This window comes from Brachyhypopomus gauderio, chromosome 3 (assembly GCF_052324685.1).
Source record: "Brachyhypopomus gauderio isolate BG-103 chromosome 3, BGAUD_0.2, whole genome shotgun sequence".
NCBI lineage: Eukaryota > Metazoa > Chordata > Actinopteri > Gymnotiformes > Hypopomidae > Brachyhypopomus > Brachyhypopomus gauderio.
In genome coordinates this window covers 15,470,182-15,494,402 of record NC_135213.1, presented here as the reverse complement: position 1 = coordinate 15,494,402, position 24,221 = coordinate 15,470,182, and the positions used below count along the sequence as shown (strand labels likewise).

The window sequence follows — 24,221 nt, the reverse complement described above, 5'->3', positions numbered from 1 at the left end:
ACAGACGACAATCTCGTTTTCTTGTTTTGCTCCACTATCCATTTCCAAGAACCATTTTTTGTTATTGTAATCTGATCTCCCTGCGTACATGTGGTAGTAACAATTGGGGCTGTGTTGACCTGGTTAATGACTCCTTTTGTTGGGGGGGGGGGGGGTGGTTTTGTTTCTATGCAATGTGGCCAGTTTTGCATGACAGTGTTTACAGTTTGTCCGACGGTATGGCAATGCAACAGGTGGCAGGTCGACCTGTTGATTGCTCTGCCCTATTATGTGTGAAATATGACTAAACAATGAATGAACAATGATTGAACAATGAATGAGTAAAGAATTTTATGAATGAATGAATTATCATTGCAAACTCTACAATCCATGAAAGACAGTGTGGGATGTCTGATGCTTGAAATGAAATGAGCCATATTTTGTCAATTGTGATTTTTACACCCCAATCGAAATTTGTCCTCCACTTTTAACCCATCTGTGCAGTCAGAGCACACACATAGTGATTAGGGGGCTGTGGATCACACGTGCCCAGAGCGGTGGGCAGCCCTAGCCCTAGCCCTAGCCCGGGGAGTAGTTGGGGTTAGGTGCCTTGCTCATGGGCACCTCAGTCATGGCCTGTCTGGGAATCGAACCCACAACCCTCCGGTCACAAGACCAGTTCCCTAAACGCCAGGCCATGACTGCCCTTGTTGTATTCTGCTGTATTTTAACAAAGTAGCCTAGAGCTGTTTGAAATATCTGTTGACATTCTCTTCTTCAAACTTTCTGCCTAAACTTTCCATGAAACGTCTTTCTTTTTTCTTTAATTTTAAAATAATGTTTAGTGTTGAACTATATACAGAGAATAAGAATAAGGAAAGACGTCGGACCAGTGGGTGAATTCAGTCACTCTGCAAACCTCTTAACCGAAACCTTTAAATATGTAATGTATTTCTATATTGTGTCCATACTCAAGGAAATCAGCCAGGAAAAAGAGAGATGTAAATTTGGAGAATAACTTAGAAGTGTCTGAACTTATGAGAGACACTCTCGTCTGTGGGAGGGGTCTATAGTGGGGCTTCCTTATAGTAGCGTACCACGTGGTCAGTCCGCTGCGTTGCAGGCTTTTCAGTTAGAACACAGCGGCGAAGCTTTTTCATTCTGGATTCCTAACGGAGGCGCGCTGCAGTTTTTTTGCATATTTTATTGCTATCACTCACAAAAGCTCCACATGTCTGATTGCATGATGACGTCAATTAATTCAGTATCAATTCTTACACCAGTCTAATTACAGAGTTTCTTAGTCGAGCCTTGATTAAACGATTTTTTTGTTTGTTTTGACAATGCCGGCTTGGAATAATAACTAGACGCGAGATGGACGGCACAAATGTAACTAACCGAACTTTTGGATAATGTGAAATCTACAAATGTGTATGTGATCTGGACCACACGGGAGGTAGCTAAATGCACCCACTATCAAACGACCCTTCATCAAGCGCTCTGTGGCCAAGACATCAAGAAAACCTAAATGGTAATATGTCAACTAACTATTCATTATGTACATTTTGGTGTATTTGTATTTGGCTCAAAATTAGTTTTACACCAGTAATTTATATCGTTATGTAAAATCTGCTTCAAATTATATTGTATTTTTATTTCAGATATATATTTATTAGATTTAATTTTATAATCCAACAAGACACAGTTGATTTTTCCTGCATGTTGGAGACAGGTTTTAATACTAATGAATTTATCATTCAGAATTTTAAAATTTATGTTTGGCTTAATTGCTTCTCAAAACCTTCACGATCATTTCAGTGGTAGGCTATACTTCTGCACTGCTGTTTGGCTATTTATTTACACAGCACATTGGTTAGAAAAGGTTAGCATTTATTTTTATTAAGCGTGTCGGCGCAATTCAGTTTTTGTACTACTGTTTATATATATATTTATTTGTATGTCAAATGTCAAATAATAGACGCAGAACTGTGAAATGTGTTTATGTAAGGAAGTAAGAGAGAACATAGAGTATATAGTTAAATATAGTTTAGAGTTTACACAAATGACGGAAGGGAAAGAACAGTACCGGAAGAATGAGAAGACTGTGGGTGACAATACCAAACGCTATCTCAGTAGCCTATTCGTAGATCTAGGACCTTTGATTAGGCTCTAATAACTCACAAGACTTTGATCCTGTTGACAGGAATAAGTTACTACTCTCTGTTCTGTACTTCCCTTAAATAAAATAAAATATAGTCTAGCTCATTGCCTAATTCCAGACCCCACACAAAATGGTAAATAGCCGCCCGCCACCCCCAGCCACTACCTTACTGTGCAGTTTTCTTAAACAGAGAGGCCTTCACTGGGTTATAAACCCTTCTAGTTTAGAGAAAAGAGGGCTATCATGATATGGATTTAGAAAACCACAAAGGCATAAACTATTTTGTTAAATTCTTCAAATGTTTAAGTGACTAAAATAGTCTTCTTAAGAACTACTCTGTCTTCAAAGACATATTTATTGTAGCCTAAATGGTAATAAAGCTTGTCAGTTAATGTCAGTTAGCTTATTAAAAACAGCTGTCAGGTAATCTAACAAATGAGGCATGAAATGTTTCAAGATCATTTTTGGGTTATTTTTTATGGAATTGTTTTACTAAAATGGCCTTGACCTACAGCCACCCCCAATTTAACATAATGAATAATAACTGTTGTGCAAATATTCCCACATTTACTGAGCAATGCAGTGGTTCTATTTGCAGAATCTGTAGAATTTTAAATTTGTGTAGATAGTGAATCTCTGTTAAACACCTGATAGATTTGCTCTGAGCAACAGTAGGTGGGGAGATGGTTGGTGGTGATAAATATGTTCATCTGGATTACAGTGTTTGCCAAATACTTTAAATATAAATGTTCAAGGTTTGTAGACTTGCTAAGAATAGAAGGCAGTATATTTGGTTCAGTTCATATTTTGCAGAAACAGAGCCATTCTGTATGAGTCTCTTTAGTAAAATGGCATGCACACAGAGATAATAGCAGAGAATTCCTCTATGAGGGTGACGTGACCTTCAATGAAGACATGAAAATGGAGAGAGAGAGAGAGAGAGAGAGAGAGAGAGAGAGCACTTTGGCACCACGTGAAAATAGTGATAATAAAACAATTTATTCAATTACTCCTCCAGGCTAAAATGCTGTGTCTGAAATGGCAAAAAAGAGCAACAAATTGTTCAATGGTTGTTAACAGGCAATTTTATGACTTGAATGTATTTAATTTTAGATGGTTTTACCAGGAATTCCAATCTATTGAATCTCCTGAACTTTCTCTTCCATGTACTAAAATCAATCTGCAGCTCTGGCTGTAAAGCAACGGCTTGAATGCAGTGTCCACATCTTGCTCATGACACAGGTGCTGTTTGACATGTGCAGGATATTTGCTCAGGAGTCTTGCTCAGAAAGCAAAGGGTACTCAAAGCGTCCTTGTGTAACTTTCCCAGCCAAGTGTTAGAGAACAGAACCCTGTGCAGGAAATTTCCAGCTGAAGTTCCTAACCAGTTGTACTCCTCCAACTACCTGCCTTATGAAACTCTGAGTCCACTCTTCTGTGTCAATACTGAATACTGAACTCATTCAGTTCTTTCAGTTCATTTGAGTTAATTTATTCTATGGCATGGTGTGAACTGGACCCAAGTGAATATTTGAATACATGTAGGCCTACATGTAGCATGTGATATATGGGTGAATACTGTATTGTTCAGTAAAACTACACCTAAATTCATTCTCTCTCAAAAATCAGTTTATTGTATGCTGGCAAATAACATGTTGTACTGATAATCTGCAGACACTAAGGAATATGAATCACAGTAAAGCAAATACCTGTAACTGTGAAGTGACAGGTGAGAGGTCATTGCACATGCAACATAGTTTTACCTAAATGTGGAACCAGTGTTAAAGCATAGTGTGTCAATATATACAATGTATAGCTGAGGCAGGATGCATAAATTAACAGGAAGAGTCAAAGAATTTAGGCATACCACAATTTATCAGATATTTACCACAGTCTACAGTACTATATGTTAATCATTGGGCAAACTGTCAAATCAGCATTGACTATAAAGCTGCTGTAGCTGAAATACAGTAAATACATACAACAAAAGAAACAACAAAGAAAGATAACAACAGTAAAGCAAGATAGAAAGTATTTCCTGGAAGCCATATTGGTGATGATATAATGGTTTTTATTTATTAAGATGACAGATGAGCTGGTTTTAGATGGGTCATCGGATTTATATAAGGGAATCACTTTTGCCCATTTCTGTCCATCATTCACATTTCTGTACATTAGAGGGGTAGGAGTCATCATGTAAGCTGTTTAAACATGTGCCTTTAACTGTTTTCTTGTCTGTGTGAGTAGGCGCATGGCATATTACATTTACATTTATGGCATTTGGCAGACGCCCTTATCCAGACCAACTTACATTTTTATTGGAATGTTATTACAATGTTATTAGAATTTCTTGCTGTAATACTTATGATAGTTGTGCATTTGACTGTAGATAATATGGAAAAGACTGGAAGATGATCAGAAATGTCAGCATATTGTTAAGTTACCACATTACATGGGATGTTGCATGCATGGCATTCTTTGTTGCAGGATGGAAGTTTTGTCCAGATTCCAGGTTGGGATTTCTTGTCACCTTTGGGACCAATTGCTGTTCTGTAACACTCAGAAATGCTCCATTGACCTTTCAACAGTTAATGACTATGGTTCTAGGTGATGTACAAAATTACAAAAGTATATTTAGACAACATTGTGATATATACTCATACATGGACTCACCATCTTCAGATGGCGAACGCAAGTTGGACACAAATTCAGTATTATATCTCATCGATTTGGTGCCCCCTCTAGTGCAGCACCCCTATGTGTTGCATTCGCTGCATACCCCCTTTTTGCGCCACTGTGTTTAACTAAAAAAGGAGGTTTTTTGGATGAAAATAAATGAAAGACGTATATCAGGTTGAAAATAAAACCGGTCAAATGTGAAGTAAAATGAAGTTAAATGGTTATAAAAAACTGGATAGTGCTGTAAGAGGTTAGGTTGCTTTATACCAACAGTGGTGAACAGTAATCATACTGTGGTTGAGCATTTTGCTTGGCTGGAGGCTTATGGCAATTAGATCATATCTATATTACCTCACCTCCATGCTTCATGATGCTAGAGTAGCCATTCCTTTCTTTTCAAACGCATCTCTTCAAAAAAGTCTTGGCATACAGTAAAATTTTAGGTGTGGAGAAAAATGGAAATGTTGATAGTTTATATTTACTGTAACGCTGGGGTGCAGTGTGAAGGACGAGACACGGATCCTTGCATACGCAGCCAACGTCACTGCTTTATTAAAGTTTGTGTTGCGCAATACGCGCACAGAAAACACTGAAACTCACACACATGCAACGTGCAAACTAAAGACAACGACAAGCACACGACACTGCGCGAACGCACATTAAATAGACAAACTACATGAGCCCCGAGTGATTACGAGACGGGCCACAGGTGGGACGAATGAACACACGCAGACACAACCACACCCACGAGGAGCCACAGACGCAGACGGCAAGACGCAGACGACGTAGACACACGCCCACAGGGAGGGGTCCGGAGCTGTTCCGTGACATTTACACTGTAAAAAAAAAATCGTAAAAAAACGGTAAACGACTGGCAGCAGCGGCTGCCAAACAAAAACTTTAATTTTAAAGTAAAAAACCCTGATTTAAATTAAGTGGAAAAACAACAAGTTTACAGAAAAATTCATTAAACATTCTGCAGAGAAATACCGTTATTTTACAGATTTTTCCCGGATTATTACGATTTAGCACTTTTAATAAAGTGACAGCACTAATATTTTTGCAGAGAAATACCGTTATTTTACATATTTTTCCTGGATTATTATGATTTAGCACTTTTAATAAAGTGACAGCACTAATATTTTTGCAGAGAAATATCGTTATTTTACAACTTTTCCCTGAATTATTACAATTAAGCACTTTCAATAAAGTGACAGTACTAAAAGTTTTGCAGAGAAATACCTTTATTTTACAACTTTTCCCTGAATTATTACAATTAAGCACTTTCAATAAAGTGACAGCACAAAAAGTTCTGCAGAGAAGTACCGTACAAAGAAGTACAGATTTTTCCTGTCCATATTCATCATGACTTCCAGGACAAACTCAAATGTGGAATGCAAACTGCAAAGTTATTTTATACAAATGAAAAAGTATATTATACCAATGTTGAGCACCTCAATGTCCTCTATCATCACTTTTAATCATTTAAATCCCCAGGACTGTACTCAGTGTCTTTCTCCATCACCAATATCAGTAGCCTGAACACAACTACAAACACATAACACTGATGTGACATGAAAGATACACTCCTTCTCATTTACATGTAGGGCATTTAGCAGACGCTCTTATCCAGAGCGCCTTACGAAGTGCTTTGCCATCTGTTCACAGAATTAATTCTAAATAGTAGCTACATAGATAGGTCAGAATTCAAGATACTCTCGAACCAGAATACTACTAAACTACAGAAATCAATGCAAATACCTAGAAGTACACAAAACATAGGCTGAATATTGCTAAACTACAGAAATTAAAATGGATACCTACAAGAAATGCAAACTCACATAGGTACTATATCATACAACGGAAACAACTATGACAAGTGCTAGAGATTTAGTCTGTTCTACAGATGAGTCTTCAGTCTACATTTGAAGACTGCTAAGGACTCTGCAGTCTGGACAGTCAATGGAAGCTCATTCCACTATCTCGATACTGAACATTCTGAAACGGTACAATACTCGTTTCCCTTAAGTATCGATTCTTTTTACATAAAATGCGCTTTCGTTTGACCCACCCAAGCTGCCGTAATGCACAGGACAGTTTGTAATGCTAATATGGCAGCTAAAGCAAACGCAGTGTTGTTGGATTCGAAGCAGATACAGATGGAAAACCGAAGGACATGAACAAGCCCGTTTGCAAGCGGTGCTTTTGGAACATTTCAACGAAGGGCGCTAAAGCCTGGTTGAGTGACCATAGCGCTCGACTCCGCGCACACCTCGCGCGAACCTCCGCGAGCGGTGGAGGCTTTATACTTTCCGCTTTGCAGTGTTGTCCGAAACTATATGTGGTAGTATAAAAGAAACACCCCTCAAAACAGGGGAATGAACACTTACCTGACGAATTTTAATGCTGCTTTGTGTTTGTGTGTTTCAGGTTTGAAAAGTGCTGCAATTTAGGCTAAAGTACTTGAAAATGTTGAAATTGTAACTACTTCGTTTCACAACAAATATCTGTCTGACTGAACAGTTTTCTTGTATTACATTAACAAATACGAGCCTCTTGTAATTCCCGGATGAAACATGAGAGAACGTGAAGACGTTAAGATTTTGCGTTTTGAAAATAAACAACCATTAAATAATGCGATTAAAAGCGCAATATTTCGAATCATTTCGAGTATATGTATAAATATTTAACTTAATTAAGTTTAACGTGCTGGGAAATATTGGTACAAGCGCTTGAATTGAACCCTGCGCGCGAAGTTACAAAATTCGAGAGGTGCACGACCTCGCGTGCGCCGCGCTTCAGCGCGATGAACAAAGTCATGTTTGCAGGGTTCATACACCTTGTGGAATTCAAACACTTGTATGTCACTTTCAAGGTCCATTTCAATATTTCCCAGCACGAGCAAAGACACTTTGTCAGACGTTCAAAAGACGTCCACTGAAAAGCCAGAATGAAAGTTTTAGCGACGTCTTTTTTAAACGTCTATTACTGCCGTTCAGTTGCAGTTTTTGCACGTCCTGACATCCAATAAAGGTCCTAGTCAGACGTTCAGATAGAAAACTCGTCATAGACGTTTATGTTAAGTTAAAAGATTAAGGTCCTAGTCACACTGTAAGATTTTGAACCAGTTTTGAACGTCCACCAGACATGCAAAAATGGGTCTGGACTGACCGACGTGATACAGACTTGATTTTAACGTCTTTCTGATGTCACATGTTTGTTGGGATAAGTTAAATATTTATACATATACTCGAAATTATTTGCCTTTTTATCACATTATTTAATGATTGTTTATTTTCAAAACGCCCAATCGCAACGTCTTCACGTTCTCTCATATTTCATCCTGGAATTACAAGATGCTCGTATTTGTTAACACAAAAGAACTGTTCAGTCAGACATCAGATATTTGTTGTGAAATGAAGTTACAATTTCAAGCATTTTCAAACACAAAGCAACATTCATTTGTTTGTTTATAAAAAAAAATAAACAGGCTTTAAAACGGAAATTAGCACCGTGTCTGACTTTGGTATCGAAAATGGTATCGAATTTCAATATTTTTTTAATTATCGTATCGAAGTTGTAATTCTTAGTATCGTGACAAGCCTAGAGGGGTACAAGTGTGCAGGTTAACAAAGCTCTTTTTCAAAGAGACAAAAATGTGATACGTTCACCTTATCAGAGTCCCTTTGAAAACCTACAGAGCTTTGTTAGGCTTATACATCTGGACATCAGTTTTCATCCAAGAATGAAAACTGCAAAGCCATTTCAAAAAGGGATCAGACTTCTCTGTTATGTTGAATCATGACAATGATATCTGTGAATTAGCACTTAATCTTGGAAAACACACAAACAGTGAAGAGGGATTCAGGAGGTGGCAGGGAGAGTCACTCACCTCAACATAATGGCCAGATTGATTTGTACTGTGAGCTAGTGCTCCTGATCTGGGCTGTGATGCTCCTGCTCTGGGCTGTGGTTGCGCTCCTGCTCTGGGCTGTGTTGCGCTCCTGCTCTGGGCTGTGGTTCCGCTCCTGCTCTGGGCTGTGTTGCGCTCCTGCTCTGGGCTGTGGTTGCGCTCCTGCTCTGGGCTGTGGTTCCGCTCCTGCTCTGGGCTGTGGTTGCGCTCCTGCTCTGGGCTGTGGTTGCGCTCCTGCTCTGGGCTGTGTTGCGCTCCTGCTCTGGGCTGTATTGCGCTCCTGCTCTGGGCTGTGTTGCGATCCTGCTCTGGGCTGTGTTGCACTCTAGCTCTGTACAGTAAACAAAATGTAGGCCAAACTTGGTGCATATTATTTTTTTGATTTACATATTTAACATATGAGAAAGCATATTTATTCCCTAAGGGTTAAAATGCAATGGACAAAATCTTCACAATGATCCCAATAATAGTGTTTAAATTTTTTACACAAACCATACCTGGTCTCCTTAACCCTTTCTTCCTTCAGTGCAGATCTGCATTAGCTTAACTGAGAAGTGGTCCAGCAGCAACATGAATTTTAATTGCATAGAATTTTCTCCATTAATCTGGAAAGGTTTCGACAAAAAAATGCTGCAGTTTTAAGTCTATTCATATTCATTACATATTGTAACGGTGTCGAGTCAGAAGGACCAGAATAAGTCATGACACCAATGTTAGCAAACTGTTATTTTATAAGCAACATGCTAAAAGCATAAACAAGTGCCAAATACACTGATTCTAAGGGGAAAAGGGAGGGGGAACACTAACGCACACTAACACACAAACAGTACAACACACATCCAGGGAAACAGGGAACTCACCGCGGGGCCTGCTGGGAGGCCTGAAGACTCCACCCCTCGACGCTGCCCATTGGCGGATGGTACAATATTCAGCCACCGCAGAACGTGATGGAGGCGGATTTTTTAAACCCCATTAATGTCTGCCACCCACAATCCAGATCCAGAGTGCTAAAAATGTAGAAATTACGTCAACTACAAAATGCGACATGAGTGGAGAAATTTCAACTGTTAAGCACATTGATTTGTACATCATTTAATGTGACTATTAATCATTAGCGATAGAATAGTCGGCGACGTTCCTAGCAAATTAGACTTAACGTTACCTCAGAAAAATGCTCAACTATTTCAAGGTTCATCTCACATTAAAACCAATTTAAAATGAGACCGAGACCGAATTTGAGCATAGAGCATTATTTAACCCATTATGTATTTAACAGTGACCGAATTAAAGTATTTTAAAGCATCGGAAAATATTAGATATTAATATTTTATTGTTTTCATCTTTATCAAATGAAACATTCAAGTGAAATGTGTTTTTAGACTGGGCTAACTAGCTAGTTAACTAGCTAACGTTGGCCTACATAAAGTAAGGACGTTTTCTTACCTGATGTCACCAATAATGCTTCACTTAAATTTTCTTCCTCTGTGCCCCGTTTCCATCTTATTTTGTAGAATCATCCAACGATAATCCGCTCAAAATAATAATTTGGCAGGCAGATGTAAAATAATCCAGGTAGCTAGCCACCACAGCTCGTTGGCTGACCGACCTAATGTTCACCGTCAGCACACTCACTGAAATTTTCAAACATGACCTGAGAGGCGCGAACAGTTGTCATTGGCCAGTTTCCTGAATGACAGTCAGATTAACCAATTATGGTTAAAAGCAACACGTTGAGCTCAAATCACGTTTAGCCTATGCCCCTAGCCTAGAGATAACATTTATATTTAAGTGGTTGTTCAACTTGTGTTTTTATTCCAGTGTGTAACTATAGGCACACACATTTTTAAGTTTAAAAGCCTGTTCCATTACAATGTACGTCTACCAGTACATCAGTTCATCTGTCTCTCAGTGTGTTACAGGTTATTTCCTTGGTTATGTTCAAGTATAGACCCAGTGTTTAGAAATGTTTCTTTTAAAAGTCCAGCACCCAAACAAACTGCCATTTTCTATTGCCATTGACTGCACAAGAACTAAAATGAGAACAGACATCAATAGAGATGGAACAATCAACAGAAATCTCCTACAGCCATTACTACAGTTACATACTTTAGATATGCCAATGTAAAAATCTAATATCTGAACTGACATTAGGAAGTCACTCTTCATTCTGTAGGCATCATAAAAATGAGCATTTTCAATTGCAGAAATTATTTTCTTTTTCGTCAAATCAATTACCATCACGTTCTGTGGCAAATTAATATGTCCGAACCCTATATGTTTTGATCTGTGTACATTTTTCTCCTGAACATCAATGGATCCTCTGAATTACGAGGACGCCTAACAATCAAAATACGAGTATTGATACATGTAAGCTAATACTATGAAAACCACATTCATTTCTGACATTGAAAATCATATTTAAACCAGCAGTGACAAAAGACATAAGATTTTGATTAAAATGACAGAGAAAAAAACTTTTTAGTTCTTACAGACATAAACCTTTATATAATCAACTGAATGTTTAATTGCAGATAATTGCTGTAATTATACATGAATCTGTATATAATTTAAGAAAGCAGAAAAATACCGTATAAATAATACTGTATTATTTCCGTAAAAAAACGAGAAAAGCATGTAACTTGTAATTATTGTCATAATACTTAAAATAAAAGACATTTTGTCAAATTACAAATAATGTATGTAATTTGACAAAGTTTTGCATACAATTGGAAAAAATGTTAAAATACATTAAATATTTACAGTTATTTTCCATAAAATCATGGAGGTATTTTTTTTACAGTGTACAATAAATAAAATGCAAAGTGAATGAACAAAAAATAAATCTCAGTCAAACAGTATCACAACCACCTATTACCTTCAAAACGACATTGGTTCTTTTAGGTACACTTGCACACAGGTTTTGAAGGAACTCAGCAGGGATGCTGTTCCAAAGATGTTCTGTGGATGTAGGATGCATGTTCTTCCCCAAATCCTGCTATGTATTCATGAAATCCCAGACAGACGAGATGATGTTGAGATTAAGGTTGTGTAGGTGCCCCATCACATCAGAGCCTCCTTGTTCTTCTTTATAAAGGTAAAACATGCCATATATGTTGGGTTGTTTGGAACCTATCACATACCTCCATGATGGAAAAGTATCTGTCTCTATTTCTCAGAACTGAGGACCCCATCAAACCTGACCAAGTCCCCAACTGAAATTCAGCTGCAAACTTGAAAGGAATATCCACCATCCTTCACTGTTTTGTACTGACATTCATTATTGTATTGCTCTCCAGGCCTTAGTCAAACAAACTGTTTGGGGGGCAAGTTGTGTGGGGAACTCCTACATAAACTGCACCAGGGAACGGTGGCTTCTGATTATGCTCATGTTTTCTGCACTTGTGCTATTGGGAGCCAACTCTACTTGTCATTTTGCATAATGTATTGACCACAGAGATTTTACAGGAACTGGATTGCAAGGATGAGGGACTTTTGCTTTACCGGCTCTCATCATTAAATCAATAATTTACTTTGGGAACAGAAACCACATTCAAAGGACACAGCCCTACAGAGTTCCTTTCACTAAGTCTAGGAAAAGAGTGATTCACAAGGAATTGAGAAACCTATGCAATGTAACTCTTCCAGACTTAAACCTACAGAATGTTGTAGCCATTTTGAAGAGGGTCTCTGCTTATACTGTGGCAAAGCTGGCAGCACTGCAAGGGGATGTCCTGAGCTGCCCCACACATCTCTAGAAACCCAGAGAATCGCACACAACCTGTAGACAGGTCTAGGTCTAATCTGGAGAGTACTTCCATTCCTGGCTTAGTAGTTAAATCACTGTTCCAGTAATTCTTATCTTCCCTACATGCTCCTCTTTATTCTCAACACTGATAAACTCAGGCGCAGAGCGGACTTTTCTTTAATCCCAACTGGCAGAGGATCTGGATCTCTTTGGAGCATTTGCAGAGAAGTTACCAGCTCGTCAACATACATGGAAGCCCCAGTAGGAGTAGGAACCGTTTCAGCCTAGATGGTGCCAATAAAATAGCAGACAAGTTCTACACATTCGGAGGACATCACAGTTCCCTGTAATTTTGGGCCTTCCATGGCTGCGTAAACATAATCCACACATTTCATGGGCAGAGATAGAAATAGGATCCTGGTCCTCCTTTTGCCACTAACACTAAAACTGCAGCCCATCGCTATTCAAGTTAATTGCACTTCTGTGGAGAGTCACAATTCTGCTGTTTCCATTCACATCCCTCGTGAGTACAAGGCTCTGCAAGTTGTTTTTAGCAGGGAGAAAGCTATTAAACTGCTCCCACACCTATGATGGCAGCATAGACTTCAACTAGGGAGCCACTCTCCCCAAATCAAAGATTTATTCTCTCATTCAAGAAGAAGAGAAATCCCTGCAGCTTCTGTATTCTTTTTGTGTGGAAAAAGGATGGGACGATTACATCCTTGTATAAATTATACAGGACTCAATCAAATATCCAAACAAATGGTTTATTACCACAAAGGGGCACTATGAGTACCTGGTTATGGCCTCAGTGTGGCTCCTTTGTTCTTCCAGTCCTTCATCAATGATGTTTTAAGGGAATATATAGGAAAATGTGTGATCGCCTGTATTGATATTTACTCACCAGGCTTAGCTACCCATGTACAGCAGTCCATCTGGTCCATTCTACAAACTCTGATACAAAATCAGTTGAGAAATGTTAGCATCAAGAAGCGGTATCCTTCCAGGGATTTGAAATCTGCCACAGCAGGACTACAGTGAATGACAGAAAAATCAAAGCAATCCAACAGTGTTCCACTTCACATTACACTTCACTCTGTAAATTACAGTTTTCTGGGATTTGCCAATTTCCAGAGGTACAACAAGCATTTAGAAGGTTGGAAGAAGTCTTTACCTCTACCCCTGTCCTATAACACCTGGATTCCCCTATACCATTCGTGGTAGAGGTTGATGCATCCCAGGTAGGAACTGGTGCCGTTCTCTCTCAAAGAGTTCACAAGGCACCTGGTGGCATTCTTTTCCCATAAACTGACACCCATTGAATGCAGTTATGGTATAGGGGAGCACAACCTGCTGGATATTAAATTAGCCTTGGAGGAATGGTGATATTGGGTGAAGGGGGCTAACCATCTGTTTGTACCTCCAGATCACAAGAATTTGGAGTTTTTGCATAGTGCCAAAAGGCTCTCAGCAAGGCAAGCACGATGATCATTGTTCTTTGAAAGATACAATTTTTCCATTACTTTCAGATCAGGCACAAGGGACATCAAAGATGATTAACTTTTCCAGATGTACCAGAAGAAACAGGAGGAGATGAATACAGAACCAAAAACTATTCTACCTGAACAGGTAATGGTAGCAGCCATCCAATGGGAAATGGAACGGAACTGAATCCCTACTCACAGGCATACATATTCCAAATGAATGTCCAGCAGAGAAAATATATTACTCCCTCCTGCCAAGACATACTCCTCACCTGTGAACATACTTCCTTAACCTTCAGACACCCAGACAAATCGGTACTGGTGGGAGACTCTAGCCACAGACGTTCATCGGTTTGCAACTTCAAGCTCCTACTATTCTCAGTGTAAGACCCCTTAGACTCTTCCTGCAGGCAGGTTATGCCCACTCCCCATCACTTTTCGTACTTGTGCTGGAAAAAAACTTCAGCGGTGAAATAAAAAATCAACCAATCAGAATATTTCACACCGTTGTTTCTAGGTAAAAGAGAGAAAGGACCTTTTACATTGAGAGCTTTTATTATGGATTGGCAGTTTTATCAACCAATCATATTATCGAATTAGAATTGTGGGGGCGTGCTCCAATGGTCTCTCATTTTTATTTGAAACAAATCCAAAATGTTGCCAATCTGTAGCTGTTGTGTTTTTCTTTGAAACCATATCGCTTGACTCACAACTAACACTCAATCGTCATTGTGGCTTTTACCCCTCTGTATGATCTTAGTGAAAACCGCCACTGTCATCATACTGCCCAGTCCTAGTAGGTGCTATGATTAGCTTAGATCAGCAAATTTTAAAATAAATATATATTAAAACACATATACTCCTCTGTTCATTGCGGATGCACTTTTGAAATAATAATGTTGCAGTAGGCAAATTGCCCTGATTTGAACTGGTGGTAATTGTTTTTGATTTTTTTAAATTTATTATTAATATTTAAAAGTTGTTCTCTGCACTACGTTATGTAAAATAGTTTTAAAATATTTTTTGTGCAACTCCTTTATATTTATTGCTTGTTATATGGTAATATTTAAAGTCATTTGCTTTTTATTTGTTTCTTTAATAGTGACACAATCAACACAATGATTGATGATGCAGGGGGCACCAACCAAAATCTCGCCTAGGGCACCACATTGGTCAGGGCCGGCTCTGGGTCCTGCACAGTGGTCAGAGGGATTTTAAGCCATTCTTCTTGCAAGATAGTGGCCAGGTCACTACGTGATGCTGGTGGAGGACAACATTTTCTGACTCACTCCTCCAAAACACCCCAAAGTGGCTCAATAATATTTAGATCTGGTGACTGTGCAGGCCATGTTCTTCAAACCAATCTTTCACCAGTCTTGCTGTGTGTATAGGTGCATTGTCATCCATATACAGCACCGCCTTCAGGATACAATGTTTGAACCACTGGATTCACATAGTCCTCCAGAATGGGTTCGGTAGTCCTTGGCAATAACGTGCCCATCTAGCACAAGTATTGGGCCAAGGGAATGCCATGATATGGCAGCCCAAACCATCACTGATCCACCCCCATGCTTCACTCTGGTCATGCAACAGTCTGGGTGGTACGCTTCTTTGGGGCTTCTCCACACCATAACTCTCCCAGATGTGGGGAAAACAGTAAAGGTGGACTCATCAGAGAACAATACATGTTTCACATTTTCCACAGCCCAAGATTTGCACCATTGAAACTGTCATTTGGCAATGGCACGAGTGACCAAAGGTTTGGTTATAGCAGCCCGGCAGTATATATTGACCCTGTGGAGCTTCCGACCGACAGTTTTGGTGGAAACAGGAGAATTAAGGTGCACATTTTATTCTGCCATGATTTGGGCAGCTGTGGTTTTATGTTTTTTGGATACAATCCGGGTTAGAACCTGAACATCCCTTTCAGACAGCTTCCTCTTGTGTCTATGGTTAATCCTGCTGGATGTGGTTTGTCCTTCTTGGTGGTATGCTGACATTACCCTGGATACCGTGGCTCTTGATACATCACAAAGACGTGTGCTATCTTGGTCACAGATGCACCACCAAGACATGCACCAACAATTTGTTATTATTTTTCATATATTCACACATATGAAACATTATATTGCCAACTTTGCAAGATCCTATCCAATGTAAATATGTTTATAATATGGATTTTGTGTAACCTAAACAGGGATAAGAATTTTTGTATGAACTATACATGCTTATTCTGTATCATATATGTCATATTTGTAAGCACTGTGTATGGTATGTAGGTATCATACATAATGCTTAAAAAGAGTTTGATAACCTGTAATGAGGTGAATTCTGAAGATTGGAATTTGTGCAATGTTGTGACAGGATATAAACTCCTTTCCCTTGAACATGAAATACATAATTTAATACATACTTGAAGTTATGAAATGCATCTCTTTATCGCCATTCCTATTAACATCAAAATATTTATCAAGGCTGTTTTCTGTGTTGTTATCTAATTCTATCTAAAACAAATTCTGTCAGATCCCTTTTCGCTGCTTTTCCAGTTTGACTTTAAGGATCCGGTCAGGCCAGTTCCTATAGATATTGCCATTAACAAAAATGTATTAGGTATGCTTAATTCTGCCAAGAATAATGCTTTCTTTTTTGAAGAGGGAGGTGGCGGTTGCATACATGTATTTTCCTCATTTTTAAACACTGGAATAACAGGGAAGGCTTTGATAAAGCATCAAGGTTACCATTAGTTGTACAAGTATTTTTTGTAACATCTTTACATGTTATCAAAATTTTATATTTTCATGTGTTTCCTGTATTGTATGAGAGGTTATCATTACTTGATTTTTTTACACATCTATTTAACAAACACCGACTTTGTTGTTGTTGTTGTTGTTTTTTTTTTTGGTTCATTATAACCAAATGTCATTTATGGTTCATTATCAGAAGAAATCAGATTTTTAATCAGCTATATTCAGGGAAAGAGTGAGAACCCTGAGGAGACTGTAACCATCTGGGTTGTTCTTAATGGCACATTTAAACATCCTGCTGTATTTTTGTGCAGAGCTACTGTTCATAACATCAGTGTGGTTTAACAGACTGCTGGTTTATTTGCACAAGTTAAAGCAGCATGTCATTACCACTTGAACACTCTTCTATAATTTAATTCATAATTTATTTCACAATAGGCAAAAAAAACCCCGGCAAATTGTTCCCATTGCTCTGGCCCTTTAAGTGCCATATGTTTCATACGTCAAGGTAACTGTGCATTAAAGGAACAGGTATGGGGGGAGTTTATTTTAGCAATGATGTCTCATCTCTCTCGCTTTCTAAACCACAATTTTCAACCACAGTAAGTATGTCACAGTGTTTGTTTTTTCTCTCTCTTTAAGAAGCTGTGAGAGGCTGAATCTTACTGCCTAATTAAGTCTACATGCCTTGTTTAACTTAAGCTAAAACTAGCATGATTCAGTCACATTTGTATTTCCACAGCTTAAGCACACCAGGTATCCACATAAGGTGATTCACTTAAAGCAGAAATTCTGATCACCTAAGCTTTTGCCTTTGTTGCCTTTATAAATGATGAAATATATAAACATGATCATTCAGAAGTATCGAGGGTTGACAGTGCGGCAATCGTGAACTAACTGAGATCACGACAACCAAATGGCAGATCCCGAACATCCACAGCATGTTCCTTACAGGAGTGCTCGGGGAAACCACATACATGACCAGGATTAAAGGATCTCTCTCTCTGCTCAGTAGAGGAATGAAGCACCAGGTGGCTGGTGTCTATCTTGCTCTTGAAAAGCAGCTCTGTAATGAGTTGACAGGTGTTTGGTTTCAAATGAGGCAGCTGGCCCTTGACAGACCAGCCTCCACCCACCCACACAAATAAACCACTATACATGAGGCTTCACACTTCATATTTTGTCAGTCAAATCAGACGCAAAAATATGCTGTCTGCAGCTATAATCCCAACACTTCTAACCATTGTCTTTTATATATAAATACACACACATTTAGCATTCTTCTTTTCAGGTCCGTGTCTGCTCATTTAAATCTATGAGGTCATAAAAATAGACTACATCAGAAACACAAATTGCTTCTTCTAATACATATATGATATATAAACAAATCTACTCCTGAGCACATATAAAGTTGGTTCAGAACAGAGCTGAAAAGAGTTGTTCCTGGAGGTGCAGTGATAAAGCACAGAGAGGCATACAGAGGAGACTGTTTACTCTATCTTTATCTCTGGGAGTGGGTGGGCTGGCTCTTAAGCCCACCAGCAACACCAGGCAACGTGTCACACTTCCACCACGCGACAGCTGATTCAACTGAGTTGTATGAAGTAAAGTGAAGCATATCAAAGGTTTTTCCTCTTCTGCTCCTGCCAAGATGATTACACAGGTCAACAAAAAAAAAAATTTACTGGTGCCCAAAAGATTTTAATGAATTTGGGGTATTTTTGGGGTGCTGATTCTGAATATGCTATCAGTTTTGCCAGATTGGCTCAAGTTTTTGAGATTTTTGGTATCTTATTTATAGCACTTATATAGCATTAGCATATAGCATTTATAGCGCCAGAAGAAGTTGTAATAACGATCCAGACACATTCTGTTACATTTGTAGTGAATATACACTGCAAAAACATAGAAGAAACATAACAGACTTCATAAAAAAAGTGTATTTGGCCTATTTTGGGGTTATGCTTGGGGACCAAGACAAGTCTTGGGCACCACACATAGTGTGTTTTTTTTACACATTTCACGAAAAATCTCAAAAACTTGAGCCAATCTGGCAAAACTGATGACATATTCAGAATCAGCACCCCAAAGTTACCCTAAATTCGTTGAAATATCTTTGGCCCCAAAAATGCTGTTGACCTGTGTTATAGTATGGGTTCAAGAACATGGACAGACCTTACTAAAACCACAGAGACTCTATATGTTCAAGAGTAAAGCTGAGAGGCATCTGAGATTTACTTGGAAACATGGGCACTGTTTGAGTTAAATGAACATTGAGTCTTCTTTAATGGTGAGAGCACTAACAGACTCATTGAAGCACTTTTGTAAAATCAACCATTCTGGTTTTATGAAGAGCTTCAAATTGACATTTATGAACAAATTAATTGAACACGACTTTTATTTGCAATGTGATGTTAACGTAGATTATATATGTGTGTGTGTTTGATGTTTTTCAGAATGAACTGAAGCTAGAAGCCTCTAGAGACAGTTCAGCTGTGGAGCCCATAACACTTTGTTCTCAACGTCATCTCCTTTAAAAATGAGGATTAAATACACCATATCTTTTCTCTTTATTGTGGCACTGGTCATCATTGAGAGAGAGAACAACATAATTGCAAAGTAAGTCCAAATTCTCTTTCTCTCTCCCTCCTCTTTCTTTCATAAAGAAAGTATTTATATTAGGCATGGCTTGAAAAATTGAATAATATGCATAATGAACTTAAATGAAAAATAAATTGAAATTAAGTGTTGTGAGACGGAGCCTGCAGAGATAATCACAGCACATAACTCAGACATAACTGTTTCAATTATGTTGCCATAGAACAGGTGTGTCAACAAGATTTAATAGCAAGGCTTGTCTGCACCTGGAAAAGTACTGATTTACATATCAAACATCAGCTAACAATTGCTCTTAAACATGATGTTCTTTCATAAGTTACTGAACTGGTCCATAAACTAAAGAAACAAAAATTATTAAAAAAAAATTCCAAATGGCATTACGGTGTCATCACCAGTAACAGATGTGTTTTAAATATTTTACTTTTAAAATTCTGAATATGTAAATCAAGTGTAATGTGCAGAATCTCTACCAAGATTTCCATTAGTTCTTCTACATTTAGGCTTAAGTCCAATCCAATGTCTCTGATCAAAGTAATATGTGCTGTTGAATGCTTATTACCTATTGTAAGTATACTATGACCTGAAGCACCTCAATAAAATCAAATGACTGTGGAACCTCAATATACCTGGATCGTGAAAATGTCAAAGGGTAGAATCAGATGTCAAAAATATAGTTTGAGTAGCTTTGATCTAATGTGTGTGTTTGTGTTTCTAAGGGTTACAGATAAGCTCAACCCGAAGCAAACTCCTCAAACTCCCTTCCTGGATAATGGTTTGTACTGGAATGCTTTGGGACAGGATGGCTCTGGCCTGAGCCAGACTGACCTTTTATCCTACCAACGCACAAAGTGGTGGCTGGACAAGAACTACACCAACCTCAGTGGCATCACCCTGCCATCCGTGCCTGATGGAAGGAAACACATCCTCCTATTGGCCTCCACCCGGACAGGTTCCTCCTTTGTGGGCGAGTTTTTTAACCAGCAGGGTGAAAATATGTTCTATCTGTTTGAGCCACTGTGGCACGTGGAGCGTATGCTGACTCTAGAGGGTGGTGGGACCAACGCTTCTGCTTCGGTCTCTGCCTACCGCGATGTCCTGCGTCAGCTGTTCCTGTGTGACTTCTCCCTGCTGGAGAGCTTCATTGATCCCCCTCCACAAGCTCACATTACAGCGGCACTTTTCCGCCGTGAGTCCAGCCAGTCGCTGTGCAACACCCCAGTCTGTACACCAGTCGTGAAGAAGCTGTTTGAGCGGTACCATTGCCGCATACGCCGTTGTGGCCCACTTAACCTCACACTGGCCTCTGAATCTTGTCTGCAGAAGCAGCACCTTGCCATAAAGTCCGTACGCATACGACAGCTGGAGACATTGCGCCCCCTGTTGGAGGACCCCCGCCTAGACATGAGGATTATCCAGCTGGTGCGGGACCCACGCGCGGTGCTAGCTTCTCGCATGGTGGCCTTCTCCAGCAATTACAGGAGCTGGAAAAGGTGGGCCATGCGAGGAGACGTGCCTGAAGATGATAACGAGGTCAGGAAGCTCAGAGGGAACTGTGACAACATCCGTATGTCGGCGGAGGTGGGTCTGAAACAGCCCAGCTGGCTGCGTGGACGCTACATGCTCGTGCGCTATGAGGATATTGCGAGGTTTCCTCTGAGAAAAGCTGCAGAGATGTACCAGTTTACTGGCATCCCCTTCACTCCCAAAGTGAAGCAGTGGATCCTGAGGAGCACACAAGCCTCTAGTGACGTAAGCGGAGTGTACTCCACCCAGAAGAACTCCACCCAGCAAGTGGAGAAGTGGAGGTTCAGCATGCCCTTTAAACTGGTCCAGGTGGTGCAGAAAGTGTGTGGGCCCACTATGAGTCTGTTTGGCTACACATTTGCTGAAAACAATGAGATGCTAACCAATAAATTGATGAGTTTGATTGAGGAAAGGACTTATCTATGACCATGCAAACACTATTTGCTCAGAACACTTTATAAGAGATGATGTTTGATGTCATGATTTACAGTATATAAGATTTTATATTTATTAATAACACTAGCCCAGAATAGGTCAGACTGATTGTATCATATACTTCATGGTTAATCAGTCTGTGATATCTTGAGCATTCAGTCCTCAGGGGCTGATTTTCCAAATGTTTGGATAGACCAAATAAACAGATAAGATTTACAATTCCATGCTATCGTCACTAAGATCACTGAAGGAATTTTTTTCTGAGATGTAATTTTCCTAGACAATACGACAGTTATAATTATTTGTACTGTTTGATTGTATTTTCATAGCATAATCATTTATTTTATGAAGAGACATGTATCACAAATCACACATCTCATCTCATTTTTCTGTATATTTGCAGTTACACTTTAATCACTGCTGCTTTCATTCCAAATATGAAACTAGAAATGCAACATCTATAGAATATCAGAAACTGCAATACTAAAAACATAAAATTTGCTTAAAAAAAGTACTTTTTCTTACAAAAAACTTACACCTTACACCTACCCTAGCTGGCCACTTCATTAGGTACACTACTCAAACACTTGCATTTTACAAGGTCACTTTTACAAACTGTAGCCCATCTGATAGGATACACACTTCATTAGCCATACCAGAAACCCATTCAACACTGCTCAGAATCTGACCACAGGACCACTGTAGATAGCAGCATGTTTGTGAACACTGAACCTGTTTAAACACGCCACTGTTAATGCTGGCTTGAGAGTGCTCTGGTACCCAAAGCTATTCGCCTGCCAGTGGTCCTGTGCTCAGAATCCCAACACTGACAAAAAGCTAGATGATTAACATAAATTGTGAATGGTAACCGATGAGCAACAGGATCTAACTGTACACCCGTAACATGTTTCTAATAAAGTGGGTGGTAAACTCAATGCTGTCTAGCCAAACCTGCTAGACAAACTATCCATATTTTTACCTGTATCTTTCTGTTACACCCTAGAGTCTCTTTTGGCTGTTTATTTTGTGATATAATTAATAGAAGTTTGTGTGTGTGAATGTGAGTGTGTGTGAGTATGTGTGTGTGTGTGTGTGTGTGTGTGTGTGTGTGTTGTGGGTCTCTTATATGAGCAGATGTTTAAGGTGTAGTATTATATGTCCTTACATTCCTTCTGCAGCTGGTTTGCAGAATTTAAATGTAAATTTATCTCTACCAGTCAGACTGCTGATACAGATCATGACTAATGTTGAACAGAGGCTCAGGACCAATGACAGGGTTTAACATGTTAAATGTAGCATGTGTTTAAAACAGTCCTAAATCTGTTCTAAAGCTAAAAAGTAAAGCCATTGCTGTTTAAAATTTGATTTTATTATGCTCAATCTTTACTTTAAAGAAATAGTGCCTTTGATTTTCTGTTTCAAAAACATGGATTTTCACTATTAATGTCAACACTTTGTGAAATATATTGAACAAAACTGAAAATGTGCTGTCTCTTGTCTGAATTTTTTAATATCCATTACAGCTCTCCATTTTGGGTGGAGTTGTTCAGAATGAGAAAAATTACAAACCAATCATAGACTGTAATTTGTAATAATATAGGACAAGATAAGAGCTCAATCACTTATGCTTAATTAGCACACAAACACTTGACATTTTTATGTCTTGCTGTCTGTATCTCTACCAAACAATTTATTCTAGCAAACATAATTGTCAAGGATGTAGGTTGTATATATTACGTTGCAAGGATTAAGGCAGGATACCGACACAAGAGTAGTGATAAATGTGATACGTTTATTTTACAAAGCTAGCGATAGCATTTATGCAAATAACAAGCAACACTACAACTAGCCAATGCAGACAACAACAAAGACACTAGATAAGACACACATCTAAATAAATGAACACAAGCCAGACACAAGGGCAGCACAACATGCTGATGAGACAAGGAACAGGTGACATGAATGATGAAGACAAACACATACACACACACACACACACACACACACACACGCCGATGCACACACAAACAAAGGGAAAACGGGGACACAGACAGACATAAACACACACAGACACACATGATGGAGGAGTCAGGGGCTGTACCGGACAGTATCTATACAGTATATAAATACTCTATTTTATTTTTATAAATGCTGTGTTTTACCTTTTTATATCTTGGAATCAATTTTCTGAGTAAAAGTTTACCAAAGCAAATAAACTTTTATTAAGTCTAATAATGCAGGGTTTTGAATAGTTCAATCATTCATTTTTGTTCACTTCTCTTTTTATTACACAAAATAATAAGTATTTTAGTTAAATATAGTATGACTACAGCAGGAAATAGTACCAGGCTGTGAGTTCAATGTCTGTAACGCAGCTAGGCCACAATAAGCCACATGTGCGTAATAGTACATAGGCCACTGTAATTATAGCCCATTATACGTTTTTTTTAATGCTGCTGTCCACACCACAAACTTTATGACGTACCCTGTGCCAGGTCATGTAAGTCAGGCAAGCCCAAACTGGGCCATAAATTGTGTCAGAAAATATAGCCTCAAAAGGAAGGGGCAAACTGGGAATGGGAATCTCAGGAATTGAAAGGGGAGACGTGGGAAATGCTTTCACATCAAAGACTGAACACTTTCTAGTCTTGGTGTTTCCGCCATTTAAAAAAGAATCACTAGAACTTCTAATTAAGATCCCAGTTAGCAATGAGCAAAGTCCCAGAGTGGCACCATCATTCCCTCCCCACGCATCCCAGGTCTAGGACTTGTCTCCAGGGTTTCCCCCCTCCCCTCTAGTTCCTCATGTATCTCTCTTTCTCTTTCATTTTGTCTCCCAAACTCTCAGTTCCTCCTCCATGCCATTTGTGAGTGCTTCACTGAACGCCTCCTTCGAGGAAACGCTGGCTTATGGGAGCTGCTTCTGAAGGGCCTAACT

At 39.0% G+C, this 24,221-nt stretch overlaps 1 protein-coding gene and 1 long non-coding RNA gene across 3 annotated transcripts; one reads left to right on the top strand and one right to left on the bottom strand.

Annotated features, from left to right (window-relative positions):
* The first annotated feature begins 1,103 nt into the window (after positions 1–1,103).
* chst3b (carbohydrate (chondroitin 6) sulfotransferase 3b) lies at positions 1,104–22,760 on the top strand. Of its 2 annotated transcripts, XM_076999806.1 has the most exons (4): positions 1,104–1,510; positions 14,007–14,106; positions 19,162–19,324; positions 20,041–22,760. In XM_076999806.1, exons 3-4 carry the CDS (start codon positions 19,245–19,247, stop codon positions 21,272–21,274), a joined length of 1,314 nt encoding a protein of 437 aa, XP_076855921.1. In that variant the 5' UTR covers positions 1,104–1,510; positions 14,007–14,106; positions 19,162–19,244; the 3' UTR covers positions 21,275–22,760. The 2 variants fall into 2 exon arrangements, with proteins under 2 accessions (XP_076855921.1, XP_076855920.1); XM_076999805.1 differs by lacking the exon at positions 14,007–14,106.
* On the bottom strand, positions 8,832–11,357 carry LOC143510446 (uncharacterized). Its single transcript, XR_013129996.1, has 3 exons — positions 9,593–11,357; positions 9,230–9,337; positions 8,832–9,063 (listed from the first exon to the last, which is right to left on the bottom strand). It is a non-coding gene; the product is annotated as an uncharacterized LOC143510446 (long non-coding RNA).
* Positions 22,761–24,221: the final 1,461 nt, after the last annotated feature.